Source organism: Nanorana parkeri, unplaced genomic scaffold (genome assembly GCF_000935625.1).
Source record: "Nanorana parkeri isolate BGI_ZX_2015 unplaced genomic scaffold, ASM93562v1 scaffold205, whole genome shotgun sequence".
Classification (NCBI taxonomy): Eukaryota; Metazoa; Chordata; class Amphibia; order Anura; family Dicroglossidae; genus Nanorana; species Nanorana parkeri.
Genome location: NW_017306473.1, coordinates 943,716 through 962,525, shown reverse-complemented (window position 1 = coordinate 962,525; position 18,810 = coordinate 943,716). Strand labels below are relative to the sequence as shown.

Below are 18,810 nucleotides of genomic sequence, written 5' to 3'. Positions count from 1 at the left end.
CTAGTGGAAAGCAACAAAATCAGGGAAATACCAGTTCACCACACAAAGGCTATTCACCAGGAAATCAGAAGCATAAGGTAAGCCAATTTAATGAACATGCAAGAACTATACATTTCACACATGAATAAATGCTGCTGTGATCACCCTTTTCTAACTAGTACCCTGGCTATTAGTTTTCATGACAAAGAGCAATTCTGTGCAGTAATCCATAGTGACCAGTCACAGATCAGCTTTAGTTGGAGTAGCCAGGCTGAAGATTGTGGCAGTCTGGTTGCATGTATACATTCACATTGCTTGTTTTTTTAATCTATCTTGTTGCAATTCATGCAATAAATGCTTCCTAATTGCATTGTTGAATTTGGGTATTGTATACATCTGGTTAAAAATCCAGTTTCCTTAATTTTCCATGCCACTAATGCCTGCTAGATGTTCATAAACTACTTTGAGAGTTTTTAGTTTTGTTGCTGAGCATAATTTGGGTATAATGTTTTTACTTTCAGCATAAACAAGACGATGAGTTCAGCAATGTGTGGCAGACATTGCAAGGCTCCGGGAAAACACAAGTGCCACAAAATGTGAATGACAAGGTATACGCATAGAGCATGGCACATGATTTTGGTGTTTTTTTTTTTAAATTAACTCTTCTTCCCTTAAATGCTGTTGTGTAAATATCTTACAGTTTCTACCTCAGGAAAAGAAGTTTGGCGAAAATGCCCATCACAAACCAGGTTTTGCTGACAATACCTCAAAAAGCCAGCATAGGAAGCAAGATGTCACAAGAAAAGGTATTTATTAAACCTTAGATACGTTCCGTTGTAGCTGTTTTTTAATATTGCATAAAAGAATAAGAAGGGATGGTTTTAGTATATTTAATTAGTTCATTATTCAGTCTTCCGTATACTTTTTAAGTTACATATGCTGTTTGCCCGAAAATAAGACCTAGTACTATTTTTGGGAATTGCTAAAATATAAGACCTACCCCGAAAATAAGACCTAGTTGTGACCATTCCCAGGGCCGGTGGTGGAATAAGGGGGAACTTGAAAAAACACGGGAGAGGCAGGAGAGAATCAGCTGTGGCAACGAAGCCAGCGCTAGAGGAAGCGAGGCGGCACCGGAGGGAGCAGAGCCGCATAAGCCGATGTCTCCTCTATAGTGCCGGCTCCTGTCACAGGCGGAGTGATGCCAAATGTACTCCGCCTGTGAGGAATCGATAGTGAAAGCGCGCTTCGCTCATTCTGGCCAACGATTGGTTAGCAAATTGCTCTTGGAAAGGTAGGGCACACCTGATTGCCCTGATCACCATATTTTTGTACATGAATACATGTAGAATTTTCTACATGAATAAGTGTGGATTGTTGTACATAATTTTTTTTTAGATACAGGGTTAAGTCAGAACTCCAGTTTAAAATAGCACATGAGTAGTAAAAACAAAAGCTACTCTGCAATCCTGTGTTGTTCCTCACAGAAAGTCCTCCCCTCCACTAGATTGCTCTGCTCTTCTGCATTGAATGACAGCCAGTATCATTCAACTCACGTCCTGTGAGCCAGGCTGTTATCCACACACCCCCTGGGGTGTGTCATCATACCAGCCTTGACTTATAGTACAAATGCACTGACTGGCCCTGACATCACATTTTCACCTTATGTACCAAATTTAGTGAACATTCACTTTTTCCACTTGCTGTCCAGAGCAGTTTCTTACTATTTGCACACACATGATCAAATCTGATTTTTTTTTTTGGCTAGAAAACAGCTTAAAACCCCCAAACAATTATATATTTTCTGAAAGCAGAGGCCCCGTAGAATAAAAAGATGCTAGTTGCAATTTTTTACGCTGCACAGTATTTGCACAAATGTTTATCAAACCAGTATTTTTAGGATAACATAGAGTAAAATGAAATTTAGTGCACAGAAAAAGAATATAATGCCCAATTTTTGGTAACATATAAAAGATGGGGTCACGTCGGGTAAATAGATACCAAACATGTCAAGCCTTAAAACTGAGTGCTCCCATGGATCCACAAAAAAACTACAATACCCAAAATTTCCCACAGACAACACTTTAAAAGCTTTTACTGCTCATCAGTTTAGTGCTAACTGTGATTGATGGCCCTAGAATTATTGCTCTCACTCCGATGTTGGCGCTCATATGTAACATGTGTGGCGCAATTTTCGTTTTTGCACGTAAGTGCGTGTTTCCGTTTGTCGGGGGCGGGGGGACATTTTTGTTCTCCAAATTCTTTCTTTATGGATTTCCATAATTAACAGTGCCCATAGATACATGCATTAAATCAACAATGCAACAGAAGAGTATGGGGGGAATTTATCAATACTGGAGCAGCTGTGCATGGCAACCAATCAGCTTCTCTCTTCAGTTTGTTCAGTTAAGATCTGAAAATGAAAGAGAGATGCTGATTGGTTGCCATGCACAGCTGCTCTAGTTTTTGTCTGCTCCAGTTTTGATAAATTCCCCTCTATGAATATATCTGTACAAGATAATCCACGATGTCACTTAGAATAAGTAGAAAGTTAAGTAACTTAGAAAGATATACCAAGTGCAACAGTCATAGAGGTTGAGCAACACGACCAAACATAATGGGCATCCCACCCATTGTGCTGTGTCTCTCTTAATGAAGTCAACAAGGACTTAATTTTAAGAACAAAAGTCCATTTCTTTCTCATCCATTGAGGTATACAGGAAATCTTTCACCTTTGGGTTACTCTTCTGCCTATAGTAAGATTGGACACCAGCAAACAAAAAAACATGTAGGCAAACACAGGGTGACTCCTCCTACTCTTGCATGCTTCAATTTTTTGCTAGTGTTCTAGGAGGATGGGCATCATGTCTTGAGCTCTGCTGTGTGGAAGACTAACCTATTTTTGCAAGCACCTTTTTTCTCATTGTTTGTAGTATATTGGTCTAGTAGATCAGGCTAGAGTGTTTGTTCCAAATGAGAAGCATCAGACTCTCCAATCATAGATGCAAGCTATCCAGTACAGGCAGATGGTAGCCTCCCATTTGCCCAGTTTTACTCCAGACCTCTACAACGCATCATTCTGTTGTTGTGGGAGCACTTATTCTTGCTTTCCTGTTCTAATTACCATATGGTCCCTTGACCTAGTCTGGCTCAGGAATCCGGGTCTGGAATTGGGGCAGTTCTTCCTTCTTTGTTTTCTGAAAGATCCTCACAAAGGATGCCAGCCAGTCATGTTAATGAGAAGTCCTGGGCACTCTGTTGGTGGAGAGGACCTTGTCCTCGTAGGTGTCTTATATCCCAAACAACATCCTGCAACTTCAGGTGATTTCAACCACCTCTTCTGCTGTGGATCATCCTGCTGGAAGGTCATCAGAGCTGGATTTAGTCAGACAAGATCACAGCGGTGACTTACATCGACCATAGTGGATGAACCAGATGTCTCTCCATGGCAAGAGGTAGATTGGATCAAGTCCCTGGCAGAACTTGCCCCTGCCTTGTCTGCCTTGTACATCCGAAGTGTTGACAATTAGGCAGAGTGCCTGAGCCATCAGCATCTGGAATCAGACGAATGGTCCATAAACCCTGGTCTATACCTGTTTACTTTCACTCCTTGTTTAAGACCTTTTGTACAGGGAATTTCCCATGTAGCTCCCCTATTTGATCCCATGTGAAATAGGATATTTGTATAATCCCTTTCTTGCAGTCCTTTGAGGGACACAGGTTGCCACCCCTCTGTGTTTATGATCTTTCTCTCAGTACTCTATTTCTACAAAACTAAGGCATTCGGGTAGTAGGAGGGGTTATCTTGGACTGGTCTTTTTTATTTGCCAGTGTTCAATCCTCCTGTAGATGGTAGTATACCCAAAGGTAAAAGACATCTTGTGTCCCTCAATGGACTCCAAGAAATGAATTTTGGGGTGAGTGTAAAAATCCTATTTTTCTGACAACTGGATTTGATCATTTTTGAGCCCTCATTGTCATGATATAGGTTTTATTTTATGTGTATTTTATTTATATCCCTTGTTCTGTCTTTAACTGTTTGACTAACTTGAGAAATGTTTAAAGTGCATGCTATTGAGATTCACCTGTGAAAGTAAGTTTTACTCTTACTTTTCCTAGGAAAACAAGATTTCAACTTTTCAAAACTGGAGAACCAGCAACAAAATGTTTTAACTAACCAGGTAAGCAATTAGATTATTTTACTATTTGTAATTAAATACAAGATCAGCATTTCATTTATGGACATTTATGGACCATTCATTTAAGTTGGCCCATTTTTTTCTGCCACAAACTATTGTGTATTTATCAGTTCTAATAGACTTATGATTTTAACATTCCTGGTAACAGTGCAAATGTTATTGAGTTAAACAGAACACATTTTGACACTTTTTAAGTACATAATTTTTATACATAGTGGCCATTTTATAGCAGGCCTCCAAAAGCTTTACCTAGAATTACTTTAAGTGAAATTGGATTTTCATCTGTGATATAATAGGCCAGTGGAGGGTGGTATCTATGTTCATCTCTTCATGGCTGAGCTTAGTTTATATTCGTTAATGACTGACGCACTTTTTATATTTTTCCTGTGTGATTCTTCCACTGCAGTAATATACTTTAATATACATATTATATATTGTTTTTTAGAGGAGAGATAGGCCTTTTTATATCACATATGTGTGTCCAACACCTCACTTAGGATGAATAAAATATAAAAAAATTATGAATAAACTTAAACACTTTTTCCCCAGTTTTAATTATAATATTTTTGTAGAAAAATAGCGCAGCTAAAAATAATGCATCAAAATAAATTTGGAAACAACTCGCATCCCTAGAATTTTAGCAATTTTTCAGTACTTCGCATCCTAAAACTAAAAGCTAATATTTTTTTTTTTTTCCCCCCTCTACAAGCTATTAGTGGTCACCTGGCATAAAATGTTACTGTCTTCAAGTGTCACACTTAGTGACAGCGACATACTTTGTACATTGCTGTCATAAGGGGTTACATTTTTAATTAACCCCTTAGGGTGAAAACCAAATCTGCCGATACTCATTGTAAGGTGGTTAATTTTTATAAAAATTCTATATGTGTGTGTGTTTTTAGACTTTATTTTTTTTCTCCCTTTGTTCACATTTTTTTACACGTTGTTTTTATTTATTTTTAATTCTATCAAGCAGTCATTGTGAATGGATCTCACTATGACTGCTTGATAATTTAATACAATATTTTTTGGTTGTAATTAGGCTGCTCCAAACTTAGGAACAGCCAGTAATAACCTTAGTGGCACTGGTCCTTACATGCTGATCCTGCAGCATTTCAGGATTAGATTTCAGTAAACTCTTCTGATCATTCCCAGAACGATCAGAATGTTGAAACAATTTTTCAGAATAGAAACGTGTAGCTAAATGTTTCTGTGCTGAAACATTTAGCAAAAAGGCGGTACACATTGGAAATTCCTAATCCTTATCTGTACCAGCTGTCAAAGAGTGATGGCAAAGCTGTAAATACTGCACTGCTATCACTGTCAGACACACAATTCCTAATAGGGATCGGGTGCCTGTAAAAGCCTAACGTTTTCAATAATGGATGCCTCAATAATGAGGCATCCATCAATGAACGGTAACCGCCAGGGGCGGACTGACAAAATATGGGGCCCCGCGCAATACAAGATTATGGGGCCACCTTGTGCTCTGCCCATACACAAGCCCCACCCACAAATACATTCCTGCAACCCCTGCATCCCTCTTCCTACACTGCTGATCTCTGCATTCCTGTTGTTACACTGCCCACCTCTGCATCCCTCTTCCTCCACCCCCCTTGCATCCCTCTTCCTACACCGCTTAAATCTGCACCCCCTGTATCTTTCTTCCTACACTGCTTACATCTGCACCCCTGCATCCCTCCTACACTGCTCACACCTGCATCCCTCTTTCTACACTGTTTACCTCTGCACCCCCTGCATCCCTCTTCCTACATTGTTCACCTCTGCACACCATGCATTTTGTTCCTTCACTGCCCACCTCGGCAACCTACAATGCTTCTTACATCTGTACCCCCTTCCTACACTGCTCACATCTGCCAGATGCTCACTTCTGGATGAATAGGGTACAGAAGTTAACAGTGTTAGAAGAGCATTTGATGGCTGCCCTCCTCTTCCAACTTGGTTACCTTCCACACCTTCTACATACCTCATCTTACACTGCTGACCTCCCCTACTCTCTGTTAAGTTGCTGACCCCCTGCAGCTTACTGCATGGTTGGACTCCCACTCCTGATACCAAGGGCTGTGGGTGGTGCAGGGGCGGAGCCAAATTTGCTGAATGCCCCCGGTCCTTCAGCTGATCAGCACAGCCCAGGGAGCAAAAGAAACTCCTAAAGGTATGTCCAGCGGATGGTCCCACCCACTCGCCATGGTAACAAGCTGATTGACAGACTCCTCTCCTGCTTCTGTGCAGAGGAGCCCGTGTCCCTGTAGGGAAGGTGGGGGAGCAGTCTGCCCATTAACTGGTTACCACTGTAAGTGGGCAGGACCATCTTCCCAGGCCGTGCTGGGTTTGGGCCCCCCCTGCTGATTTGATGGGGCCCGTCCAGTACAGGATGGCTGCCTGTAGCGTCCTGTCGGTGGCCCTAGCCACGGCCCCCTCCCAGCTGCGGGCCCTTGGGCAGTGCCCAGGAGCCCGAAAGGTCACGTCCGCCCCTGGTAACTGCTGATTCTCAGCGGTTACCGAAATGAAAGAGCCCCAAATAGCTGCTCATGTTTAGTGTACGTGAGCAGTCATTTGGGCACTTAGTGACGGGACGTTTTAAGGAACAGGAGTTTAAAGATATGACAGTACTGAATCTCTGTTATCTGTTATCCAAATCTAATTTTATGAATCGAAGTAGAAACAGCAGGGGACTATATGGTAGAATTAAAGCATTGAAAACAAGTGGGTTAAAAAGGAGTTACCATAAAGTCCGGCTGAAGTCCCTAATAAATAATGCTCACCTGCTAAACTGCTGCATTCATCTTTTAAAAGTCAAAAATGTGGTGTAGCAACTGCTCTTCTACTGGCAGCTTTGGACCAGATTGTGTCTTACTGCCTCCTAGCCATTTCAAGGCTCGCTGTACTCTTCACTTGTTTGTATGTGTAAAGCAACTCAGCCTGGCCATGCTGATGGGTGAATCCAAGTCCTTTTGTACTGTGTCTGTCATGTCTATTAAAAAGTCTGCCAATTAACTGACACAGGGAGTCTAGGCATTACTGGTAAATGTGGCTGCCCAAACTTCACTTACAGTTCCAGACTGTAATTGTTTTGCATTTTGAAGCTCCTGAACTGCACTATATGACCCACTGTGAAAGTCATTAAACCAGTAAGCTGCGCTATTTGATTTTTTTTTTACTAATATTTCTGTTGCAGCCCGGTGCCCATAAGTTGTACCTTTTTGTTTTTAGTTTAAGCCTGAAGTTCAGTGTGAAGTGTGTGTGCGTGTGTATATCTATATAGGTGTATGTATGTGTGTGCATGTATGCATGTAAGCATTGGGCATTCTTTGGATGTGTATGTTTTGCAGAATATCGCTGAGCCTGTAACACATATCAAGCTTTTGAAGAGAAGTGACCTTCCTAATGAGATACAGGTAGACAGCAGTGACAGCGTCTTAGAAGGAAAGGTACTTCTGTTCTCACCCTGAATTATTTTACTCTTAGCCACATTGTAATTCTATTTAAATATAACAGTGCTGTCAGGAAATGGTTCCACTTTGATCTTTGTGTTTTTACTTTCAGCAAAACAATGAGTTTGAAAAGTTTGTTGCATCTCTGAATCTGTCGGGACAGGATCAAACCCTGGCCACACCCAAAACAGAGGTTCTTGTTACCACGGAGGAGCATTTATCACCACAGTCCTTTGCCATGGTTAGTTAATGCCATTGTTTCTTTTAGTGTTAAAGGGAAGTAAAGCCAAACTTTGATTTTACTCCTTTTTTGGGACACAGGAGTACATTTACTACTATACTCCTGTGAACCAAGGTCAGACTATATGGGCTATTGCCTCCTATCTGCTGACAGTGCAGAGCCGCTTAGCAGTTGAGAAGGATCTGCATGATTGATAACTGGCTTTGCCTCTCTAGAGCCAGAGCCAGCTGTGCTTGCCCCCTCCCCTGTCTGTCTCTCCAGTAAGCACTGGAGGAACAGAGAGGGGAGGGGGGAATCCCTTTCAGGGACTTTCAGTCACTGATTTCTACAAGGAGGGGACCATGAGCTGAGCTGTCAGTGATTACATAATTGCTCAGCTCTCGGTGTAGAGCCGGTGTGGGAAAGCTGCAGTGTCGCGCGCTGGCTCTAAGTATTGGGAAGAGTATATTTTACACACCCGATACCTGTCCTTTAACTATGACTTGTACCTCATCTGTCTTCAAATTACACCCTCATAGTTGTATTTATCAAATAAGGAAACCATGATTCTATGGGACATGTAGTAGATGGCTGGAGTCATTGTCATTAGAATCCTTCCAGTGTACATATCAGGTGGGACTTTAAGCACCTATGAAGCTACCTCATAACATTATAGCTTTTTATTTCTTTCTAGAGTAACTGAGCTTCACCTTCTTATACTCACTGACTTCAAAATCATTTTCAGCCATCTGAGGGGTAACACTCACCCCTTATGCATAAGACCCACAAAAACAGTTTCCCACTAGCTTGATTGATTAAGAAAAACCCTCACAATTGCGAGGCATTGTCATAATATAGCTATTTTTGTAATTTCTTTTGCACCATTAGAAAGGAACCCAAATGCTAAAGGAAATATTGAAGATTGATAGCAGTGACAGTCCCAATCAGCATAAAGACATAAGAAAGGATCCTGTGACAACACCTGTGCAGCACAAGCAAACCAAACAGATGGGTATGTCTTCACATCATTTTGTAATAGCTGTGAAGAAAAATGTTCCAAGTATTATCAAATGTTCTCAGAACAGCAATTTACTTATTATATAAGTAGATATTTCCTTCTTGTCCATTGGGGGACAAAATAAATCTTAAAACATCCTGTTCATCCTAAGGAAATTTCTATTCATTGTTTGAATGTTGTGTGGGTTCTTAGAGTTTATCTGTCAGCCATAGCTTTCTTTAGATCAGGGATGCCCATTAGGTCAATCATGATCTACTAGACAATCGCAAAGCTAACGCTGGTAGATCGCAAAGCTAACGCTGGTAGATCGCAAAGCTAACGCTATCAAATAAGGAAACCATGATTCTATGGGACATGTAGTAGATGGCTGGAGTCATTGTCATTAGAATCCTTCCAGTGTACATATCAGGTGGGACTTTAAGCACCTATGAAGCTACCTCATAACATTATAGCTTTTTATTTCTTTCTAGAGTAACTGAGCTTCACCTTCTTATACTCACTGACTTCAAAATCATTTTCAGCCATCTGAGGGGTAACACTCACCCCTTATGCATAAGACCCACAAAAACAGTTTCCCACTAGCTTGATTGATTAAGAAAAACCCTCACAATTGCGAGGCATTGTCATAATATAGCTATTTTTGTAATTTCTTTTGCACCATTAGAAAGGAACCCAAATGCTAAAGGAAATATTGAAGATTGATAGCAGTGACAGTCCCAATCAGCATAAAGACATAAGAAAGGATCCTGTGACAACACCTGTGCAGCACAAGCAAACCAAACAGATGGGTATGTCTTCACATCATTTTGTAATAGCTGTGAAGAAAAATGTTCCAAGTATTATCAAATGTTCTCAGAACAGCAATTTACTTATTATATAAGTAGATATTTCCTTCTTGTCCATTGGGGGACAAAATAAATCTTAAAACATCCTGTTCATCCTAAGGAAATTTCTATTCATTGTTTGAATGTTGTGTGGGTTCTTAGAGTTTATCTGTCAGCCATAGCTTTCTTTAGATCAGGGATGCCCATTAGGTCAATCATGATCTACTAGACAATCGCAAAGCTAACGCTGGTAGATCGCAAAGCTAACGCTGGTAGATCGCAAAGCTAACGCTGGTAGATCGCAAAGCTAACGCTGGTAGATCGCAAAGCTAAAGCTGGTAGATCGCAAAGCTAAAGCTGGTAGATCGCCAAGCTAAAGCTGGTAGATCGCCAAGCTAACGCTGGTAGATCGCCAAGCTAACGCTGGTAGATCGCCAAGCTAACGCTGGTAGATCGCCAAGCTAACGCTGGTAGATCGCCATGGCCAGTCAGCTCAATGTCCCGAGCTCCCTTCCACGGTTCTAGTGCAACTGAATGTGTTCTGCAGTTCTCCACATTACCTGAAGGTGGCGCCTCACACAATCTCGGTGCAGTCGCAGCATGGGGACGGTGCTGTAATCCTTCTGGCTGATAGCACCAGGAAGTGCCTCCCAGATACAGCAGCAGAAAGTAGAGGAGAGGCTGAGTAAGCTGCACCCGGTCCATGGTACATCTCACCCAACACAGCATTCATGGAGCACATCGGGACCACGAAGGTACCGTGAACTGTACACAGTCCTGCCTCCATGCAGCTATACCTACCCTATATAAAAGAGGCCATGGGCTGTTTATAAAGAACAGCTAAAATGATCATTGTGTATTACTAATAACACCGGGTCTAGGGAGTTATTGCATGTTATAGGAGGACACTGTGGGCTGTCAGCATCTTGTATTATAACACCGTACCCCATCAGCAGTCATGATATAATTTTTTTACCTTACCATTTACTGCACAGGATCCTTTTCATTCTCGGGGCATTTTCACACTGCTCCCAGTGCGTTCCAGCACGGTTAGCTGCTGGAACGCACTAGATTGCATACTTTAAGGCTCCCTGCGTTCTGGGGCAGGAGGGGGTATGGCGGTGCATTCAAGTCAATGGCACCGCAGCCATGTCCTCCCCGCCCGCACCAAAATGCGTGGCACAGCAATGCCCACGTTCCGGTCCAGTGCGATCGCAAAAAATAGGGCTGGCCTACAGTTTTTTGTTTTCCAGTGTCCAATCTTCCTGTAGTTGGCAGCATAACACAAGGTTTTAAGACTTCCTGTCCTTTCTCAATGGACTCCAAGAAAAATATTTTACAGGGAGTACAAAAATCCTTATATGTGCTTTTACATGTAGCACACAGCAAAGCTATAAATATAAATTGGCTGTTTTGTTACGGAATGCTTTAGTTTATCAATATTGTAATGCTAGAAACACAGGTGATTTTAGTAGCCTATGTGACCCTAGCCTTAAAGGAGAACTATGAGGTGAGTGCTTTTCACTCACCTCATAGTTCTAGCCGACCTGTGATAATGAGACTGTCACAGGTCGGCTCACCTCTCGATCCTGTCACGTGCCGTGACAGGGGAGGGGCTGGATTCCCCCCTCCCCGCTCCGATCCGCCAGCGCTGACTGGCGGAACAGACGGGGAGGGGGCGGGTACAGCTGGCTCTGCCTCTAGATAGGCAGAGCCAGCTGTCAGTCACGCAGCTGGGCGGATCCCGGCACAATTGACGGGTTCCGCTTCAGCTGCGGCGTCTCAGTATACCGCAAGCTGCAGCTCGCAGTATACTGAGCCTAGGGTGACGGGAGGACGCTAGTTTGTCCTCCCGTTCCCCTAAGGAGAACTATGGGGAAAACCCCATAGTTCTCCTTTTTAATGTTTTGTCTTTTTTTTAAACCTAGGGTCAACATTTTATATATTTTTGATATGTTTGGGTAAGGGTATATAAAAGAACACATTGACCCAAGCGAAAAGCAGTGTTCACCTGCCTGGTTATTGGACAGTGAATCATAATGTGATGATGGTGAATGTCCAATGAAGAAGGCAGGTGACACAGAAAGCTGCAGCACTGAAAGTAAGTGATATCATCTGCCTAACTGTGTACTATAGCAGGGGATGCGATATATAGGAAATAGAGTGTGTACAGGTATTCCTCACTTAACGACCGAGTTCCGTTCCTACGACCAGGTTGTTAAACGAATTGTTTGTTAAGCGAGGAACTGTATACAGTACTGTACTGCATTAGTACTGTACTGTATAGTGTTGCAGATGTAGAGTACTGAACAGTATACTGTAAATTGATCAATAAAATACTTACCGAGACCCGCCGTGGAGAACGGAGTACAGCACTTCCGCCGGCGAGACGCCGCACTGCCGCTGCCACGTTCCCGTACGTAAGGTCGGAGAGCTGGTTGTAAGTGCAAGTGGTCGCAAACCAGGTAAGTCGTAAAGTGAGGAATATCTGTGTGTGTGTGTGTGTGTGTGTGTGTGTGTGTGTATATATATATATATATATAAAAATCATGTGCATCAGCATAGTTTTTTCCAGCTGTAAAAGTGGGTTTTGAGTTGAGGTAAACAAAGGAAAGCATTATTTATGTAGTCGGCTTTGTGCCTTTGCTCTGAGCTTGTGGGTGGTACATCCTTTGTTAACCTTTGCATTGTGTTGTGTTGCAGCTGCTCAGATGAACAGAGCACATGGAACAGGACCACTTTTCACTGCTCCTAATCCAGAGTTAAAGCGCCCACCTCTTCTTCCACAACCTCTAGTCACCCCCGTTTCTGAACTTTGTCGCATTTGCACCTTTATTGGAATGCATCCACCGGAGTTTTCACTAATGCGAACACCACAGGTAAAATGGAGAATTCAGCTTTCATTGACACTCGATTATCTAAATGAAGGAGAAATTGTCTGGGAAGTATGAAGGAAGTTTAGGGCTGCAACTCACAATTATGTTCATAATCAATTAGTTGGCCAATAATTTTTTTCAGGTAATCGATAAAGGAAAAAAAAAATACCATCTTTTATTTGTAACTCTGTTACAAACAAAGTTTTACTTCAGTGTAAAACTGCATGCACATTTTTTGCAATTGCACGGCACTGGAATGCACGGCATTGTGGTACCGTGCATTCCAGTGCGGGCGATCACACTGCAGGCGAGAGGAGCGTTTGGGGTGCCATTGAAATGAATGGCACCACAACACACATCCTGCCGCAGAATTTGTCAGGCCCATACCAAAAATGAGTTTTCCCACCTTTTTAATATATATTTTTTTATAATTGTATGTATTATATTAGACATTATAATTAGTTTCATGGATTTAAAATAATATGAATTGTAAAACTCCAATATAATAAAATGGCTAAACTTTTATTCACAATAATAAAAATAAAAACCTAGTCATCAGTGTAGAGTTAGCCATGAATATTTGCCCAAAAATTATTGTTCTCACTCTGGCGTACACAGTGATACCTGACGTGTAGCGCAATTGTCGTTTTCATATGTAGCGGTGCACCTCTGTTTCCATTAGTATGCGCACGTTTGCGGGGTTGGGGGACTTTAAACATTTTTGGGGTTATTTTGAATTTTATTTAACTTTATTTTATTTTTTTATTTCATTGCTATCACATGCGAGGGCTCTATGTGATAGCACATTGGAGGTGACAGGTTCTCTTTAAGGTGAAATTAGGGGTCTATTGGTCCCTAGTGTCGCCTTTCCACTTCACTGGGGATGACAGCTGCTTGCATGGGCAGCTAAATGCAAACACAGCAGACAGTGGCTGGGAGCAATAGCCAGCCTCCTATTGGCCATTTTAAATTGCAATAGACCATAGCAAGCTGGCTATTACACCTGCCCACTGCCTTCGGTCAATCAGCAGAGGAGGGACCTGAAGGAGAAATGTCTCCTTCAGGTCTTCCTCTGCTGATTGACCGAAGGCAGTGGGCGTGTCCAAAAGCCAACCTGCTAACGTCTATTGCAATTTAAAATAGCCGATAGCAGGCTGGCTATTGCTTCCACCAGCTGGATAAGAAACTTGACACTGGCTTTCTACCGCCAGCAGCAGAGGAGCTGGTTGCTGCTGTAAAATTTTAGCTTTCCCATTTTTGTGACCGCTAGAGAGGATGTATCTGCACAGTATGGACGCAGACAGCAAAAAACAGGAATTTGAATCTAACCCTTCCACACTACATAAACAATGGTTTTGGCTGTGGATACACCTAAATACATTTTAAATATGATAATAGTACCAAAATCCATAACCTTTAAGCAAGCATAAATGTGAAATCATTTTTAAATGGCGGTATAAAAAGCTTGGATGGTTCAAAACTGTTTGCATTCTTCCATTGTCTTAATATGCTTCTGTTGGTAGATCCATCACAACCCCACCATGGTGCAATTTTGTGCATCATCAGAATTGCCAAATCACTAATCAAACAAGTGGGGAAAACCCCCCTACTTCCGGAATTGTGACCAAGGCCATCCCACATTCTCAGCGCATAGAGTGTCTGATCTCCAGAGAGCTTTTTATATGGCACTCCAATCTGCAGTGAGATAGTAGCAGGTCACATGCCACGCTGTCAATCTACACTAGTTTGGTGATATTGTTTTAAATTATCACTAAATCTGGGTTAAAATATATGCAAGCTGTATATAAGATTTACAATTACATGCATCAAAGTTTTCAGAAATGGCGATATTTGACATTTATCTAGCTTTGCTGCAAAGGGTAATGCTTTGTCTTAGCTGCCATTTTTGGCAAAAGGTGACTACAAAATGACAGTTAATCGTTTTCTAAAACAGGATGGTGAGAATACAATTGTACAATTCCTTTTTAAATGCTTTTATTTGCCTCCATTGTTAAAACCCCTTTTATTTAAGCCACAATTGTAGGTGACCAATTTAGCTTAATCATGTAATAAACAAATGCCATTCCAAACTATTGTTACAAACTAGATCTATTGAAGCATGTTTTTAAAGCAGTCTATCCTGGAATAATACAAATGCAGATTGACTGGAAGTTGAATTAGGCAGCACTTAAACACATCTTTACTTTCATTTAGCCGCTTTTATTTGCTTTTTTATATTTTATGAAAAAGAACATTGACTGAAAGCCAGCTCTTGTTTGTTTTTCCCAGTATTTTGATGCATCTGTAAAATGCTTTATCTGTTGCAGAACTTGACACTCTGTCAAGTCAAGCTGTCAAATGGTTTGGTCATACAAGGACCCCCATGCCATACTGAAAATGATGCAAAGGAGAAGGCTGTCTTGTATACTCTGCAGAGACTGGTAAATACACAATATTTTTTCCTCCCTTTAAATCTGAATTCTGCATTTCAGCACTTTGACCATATGAGCATTAAGTCATTACCAATAAGAACTGTAAATGTAAAATCACCATGACTATCTTTATAGCCTTGTGGGTTTTTTTGCATTGTTTGATGGGTCCCTGATTGTCCCATTGCTTATTCTAAACATATTTAATAAATCATTGCTTTTTAATTCCCATTTAACGCTTTGATACATAATGATGCAAGGATAAATCAAGGAGTGTTAAATAGATTAGAGAAAGGACAATCATTTTTATTTTTGTACCATTAAAACAAAAGTCTATCAAATTCATGTGCCACAGCATAATATTGCCTTTGGTCTAATCAAGGTTTCTTTAAATTTGCCTCCTTTAGAGTACAGTTGGAGCAAACTTCCCTTTGCCGTCACCATCACCCCTGTTTCCAAGTTATCCGCCTCTTGGAACAGGGGTACCTACTGGGCCATTGCCAGTGGTCTTTCCCCAACCAGCGGGTAAGTTTAGAAATGGACATTGTGAATAAGATTTTTTTCCTGTAAGATTTTTGCGAGTTGTCAGAACAGAGCTTACTAGCTGAAATCAGTTTGCATATTTATTTTTTAACACATTGACGTCCACAATCTGTATATTAATGCTCTCATGCACAGTTCCCTTTGCCTGAGTGTTGGGTGAGCAAACAAAGGTTTGCATTTGCTGAAGAATGGGAGGGATTAAAGCAAACCTGTTGATTTGCCCTATAAGTTTGCTTTAGGAACAGAGAGTGCTTACTATAGGTAAAATGTAAAGACTGGTAACTTTTTGAGCACAAGGACCATAAACAATACAACATTATGTAAATTATGCAATTGTCTTTCCTATTTTAGCCAATGTCATCCCTCCACCACCGCATGTCTTCAATAGCGTTTCCTGGAGAGCACCTGTACCACTTCTTAACAAACCCTACTACCAAGGAACATATCCAGGGCATATGCCAGCTGCCAGTCACAACCAGTTCATACCACTACAGGTAAGAAAAAAAGCGCGTAAATGCAAATGATTGAATAAAGTATAACATTTTCAAACAGATGATTAGTGTTGGTAATGATGTGGGCTTGGCGCATGAAAAATTAGATATATGGTTGTTTTAGTACTAGATGTTTATGAAAGATAGTCCGTAGAGAGACTTGACGTGTTCCCAGAGGCTACATATTTATGATTTTACCTCATAATAGAGTTATTGTTTTTATGGTCAAAATATAATCTGCCACTTCTAGTTTGGCAGCATCCCGAGATCACAGCATCACATACAGAACTCCAAGGATTTCACAACTAAAATCCAGAACTTAATATTGGTCACAGAAGAAACCATGGTATCCTACATTGTTACATCCTTCTTCACCTGCATACCCACCACAGACTCAATTGAAACAGTAAGAAAAATGATGCTACCAGACTGCATGCTAGGCAGCAGAACAGAACTTAACCCGGATCAAGTGTATGCCTTATTGGACCATTGCCTGAGTGCCACCTATTTCAAGTACAAGGCTAATTTCTGCAGGCAAAAACGGGGCTGTGCCATGGGATCGCCAGTTTCACCTATTGTGGTAAACCTATACATGGAGGAAGTAGAAAGGAAGGCCCTGACCACCTTCGAGGGAATTACACCCAGTCATTTGTTCAGATATGTGGATGACACTTGGGCTAAGATTCAAAAACAAGTTACAGGCTTTCATTGACCACATCAACTCAGTGGATCATGACATAAGGTTTACGCGAGAAGATATGCAAAACAACACACTGGCTTTCTTGGACTGTTTGGAAGGAGTAAAAAGAAGGGGGGGGGGGGGTGGAAATGTGGAAATGGAGGTCTACAGAAAACCAACACACACAGGATTTGACTCTACACCTATGAGCAGAGAAAATCTCCACCAGCACCGAGACCAAGGCAAAGGAATTCTAACACTTCAGAAGGGCCAGTAAAACTTGCGGGTATCCAGACTGCTGTTCTTCTTTAAAAGTTTTTTGTTCCTCGTTTTCTAGAGGATCAACGCATTGCTCTCCCTACTGCTCCCTGCCTCCATCAGCTAAGCAGCCACTGTGGAGGCACCCGGGCGTGCGCGTTACCAGCCGTGCCTGCAGTAGCTGTGTGCTACAGGCACAGCCCTGCGTCCGGCCACGCCCCTCCTCTCCGCCCAACAGTTATACTGAGCGGTTTCTACCCTAATGTACAGAATGCATTAGGCTAAAAAGCGCCCAGAGCTTCGTACTACTTTAAATGCCAGTTCATGAGAAATCAAGACTTTAATTGATTAAAGATCTATTCAATGTGGGAAAATCCTAGTTTTACCCTGGTGTGTTTATTTTAATGAGGAAATCTGTGTGAGGTAAAGTAATAAATGCAGCTGAAATAACTTGTACATTTTCGTGAATTGACACTATTGCCTGTATTTATGAAACATTGTGTTTTTTTGTCAAGGTAACTAAACAAAGAGTAGCTGTTAATAAGAGTGCTGATGTCCGAGAGAGCGGTTCTTCACAAGGCAATTCAAGTACCGAACAAAGACTGATTCCCGATGTGGCCATTCAGCTTCTGTCAGACAAACCTCATGTTCCTCTGACTTCTCCACAAACCCCTCAGCCTCCACTGAAGGACAAGTCTGCTCCAACTGGCTCTTCAGCTCCTCGAGCCAAGCCCAACCCAGGCTATGGCAGCAGGCGGAAACCACGGAAATTAGCAGTGAACTTCAGCGTTCCGAAACCTACCGAATAAAGCCGACTGTTATCAAGTCTATTTCCATCATCTGTAATATCGCCTTAACATTGCTGTGTACACACAGTGTCAGCTGCTGTCTACTCTTTTAATTATGAGCTTATTTTTATTTTACAGGTTAATACAGTAATACACTTTAGGCCTCTTAGCCCTGCATTATGCCATTTCTATTGCCCCTTGTTTAAAATATAATTACGGGCATTGTAATTATATAGTCTTTCAGCATTCCAGCTTACGACCTAGTAGCTGTGTTGCTGAGGGCCAGATATTACATAAAGGGTACACAGAACAATCATTGGTTTTTATCAGGATGGTCAAACACATTTAAATTTTTGATGGGTGGCCATAAATTAGGGCTCCTAGTCCCCTTTTAAATTATAATGCCCAAAGTAAATTATTGACATCATACTGATGAATTCTGTAATCAATTTTGAGTTATAAAGATTTATAAAGCCTGCACCTGGATATCTATGTGATGTTTGTATAGAATTATTTTTTATCATTTACTAAATTAAGCGGTTCTGCATATAAGAAAAAAAACTATGCACTGTCAGTGGGCAGCACAGGGCAGACAGTATTCCTCCCTGACACTTAAAATTCTCCCTATTGTTAGCTGGTCATAGGAAGGCCATACAGAAGCAGATGTTTTGCAGAAAACAGCGGCTAGTGTGAGATCTACCTGTACTTGTCCAGATTTTCACTTGCCGATTCAGCTGACATACGTATCACACTATGCAGGATTCACCCGTGTAGTATGTGTGATACACAGGATGTCCTAGACTGAGTTAACATGGAGTGATCTTACAGGTGTCTGGGAGTGAAAGGGTTTGTGCTCTATATGCCTATGTCCACAGCTTTTTTTCTTTGTGTGTAGGAACCTGTTCAAAAAGTGTTTGGCCAGTCCTTCCCTGCTCCTTAACCACACCAAAAAATGAAGGTGCAGCTGTAACATTATGAATCCACTTTGCTGGTAGCTCTGGTGTTTCAGAAAGCTGCACTGAGCATCCTTTTGGGGGTTTTTTAAACTCCC

General features: G+C 41.5%; 1 protein-coding gene across 1 annotated transcript in view; it reads left to right on the top strand.

The window, feature by feature from the left end:
- Positions 1-17,966, top strand: part of XRN1 (5'-3' exoribonuclease 1) — a 63,769-nt gene extending 45,803 nt beyond the window's left edge. Inside the window, exons 33-44 of the mRNA XM_018555618.1 lie at positions 1-77; positions 501-587; positions 680-785; positions 4,099-4,160; positions 7,532-7,630; positions 7,746-7,874; positions 8,742-8,865; positions 12,399-12,574; positions 14,899-15,012; positions 15,408-15,525; positions 15,895-16,037; positions 17,487-17,966. Of these exons, the coding sequence (XP_018411120.1) occupies positions 1-77; positions 501-587; positions 680-785; positions 4,099-4,160; positions 7,532-7,630; positions 7,746-7,874; positions 8,742-8,865; positions 12,399-12,574; positions 14,899-15,012; positions 15,408-15,525; positions 15,895-16,037; positions 17,487-17,780 (1,529 nt within the window). The 3' untranslated portion in view covers positions 17,781-17,966. The remainder of the gene's footprint in view (positions 78-500; positions 588-679; positions 786-4,098; positions 4,161-7,531; positions 7,631-7,745; positions 7,875-8,741; positions 8,866-12,398; positions 12,575-14,898; positions 15,013-15,407; positions 15,526-15,894; positions 16,038-17,486) is intronic.
- Positions 17,967-18,810: the final 844 nt, after the last annotated feature.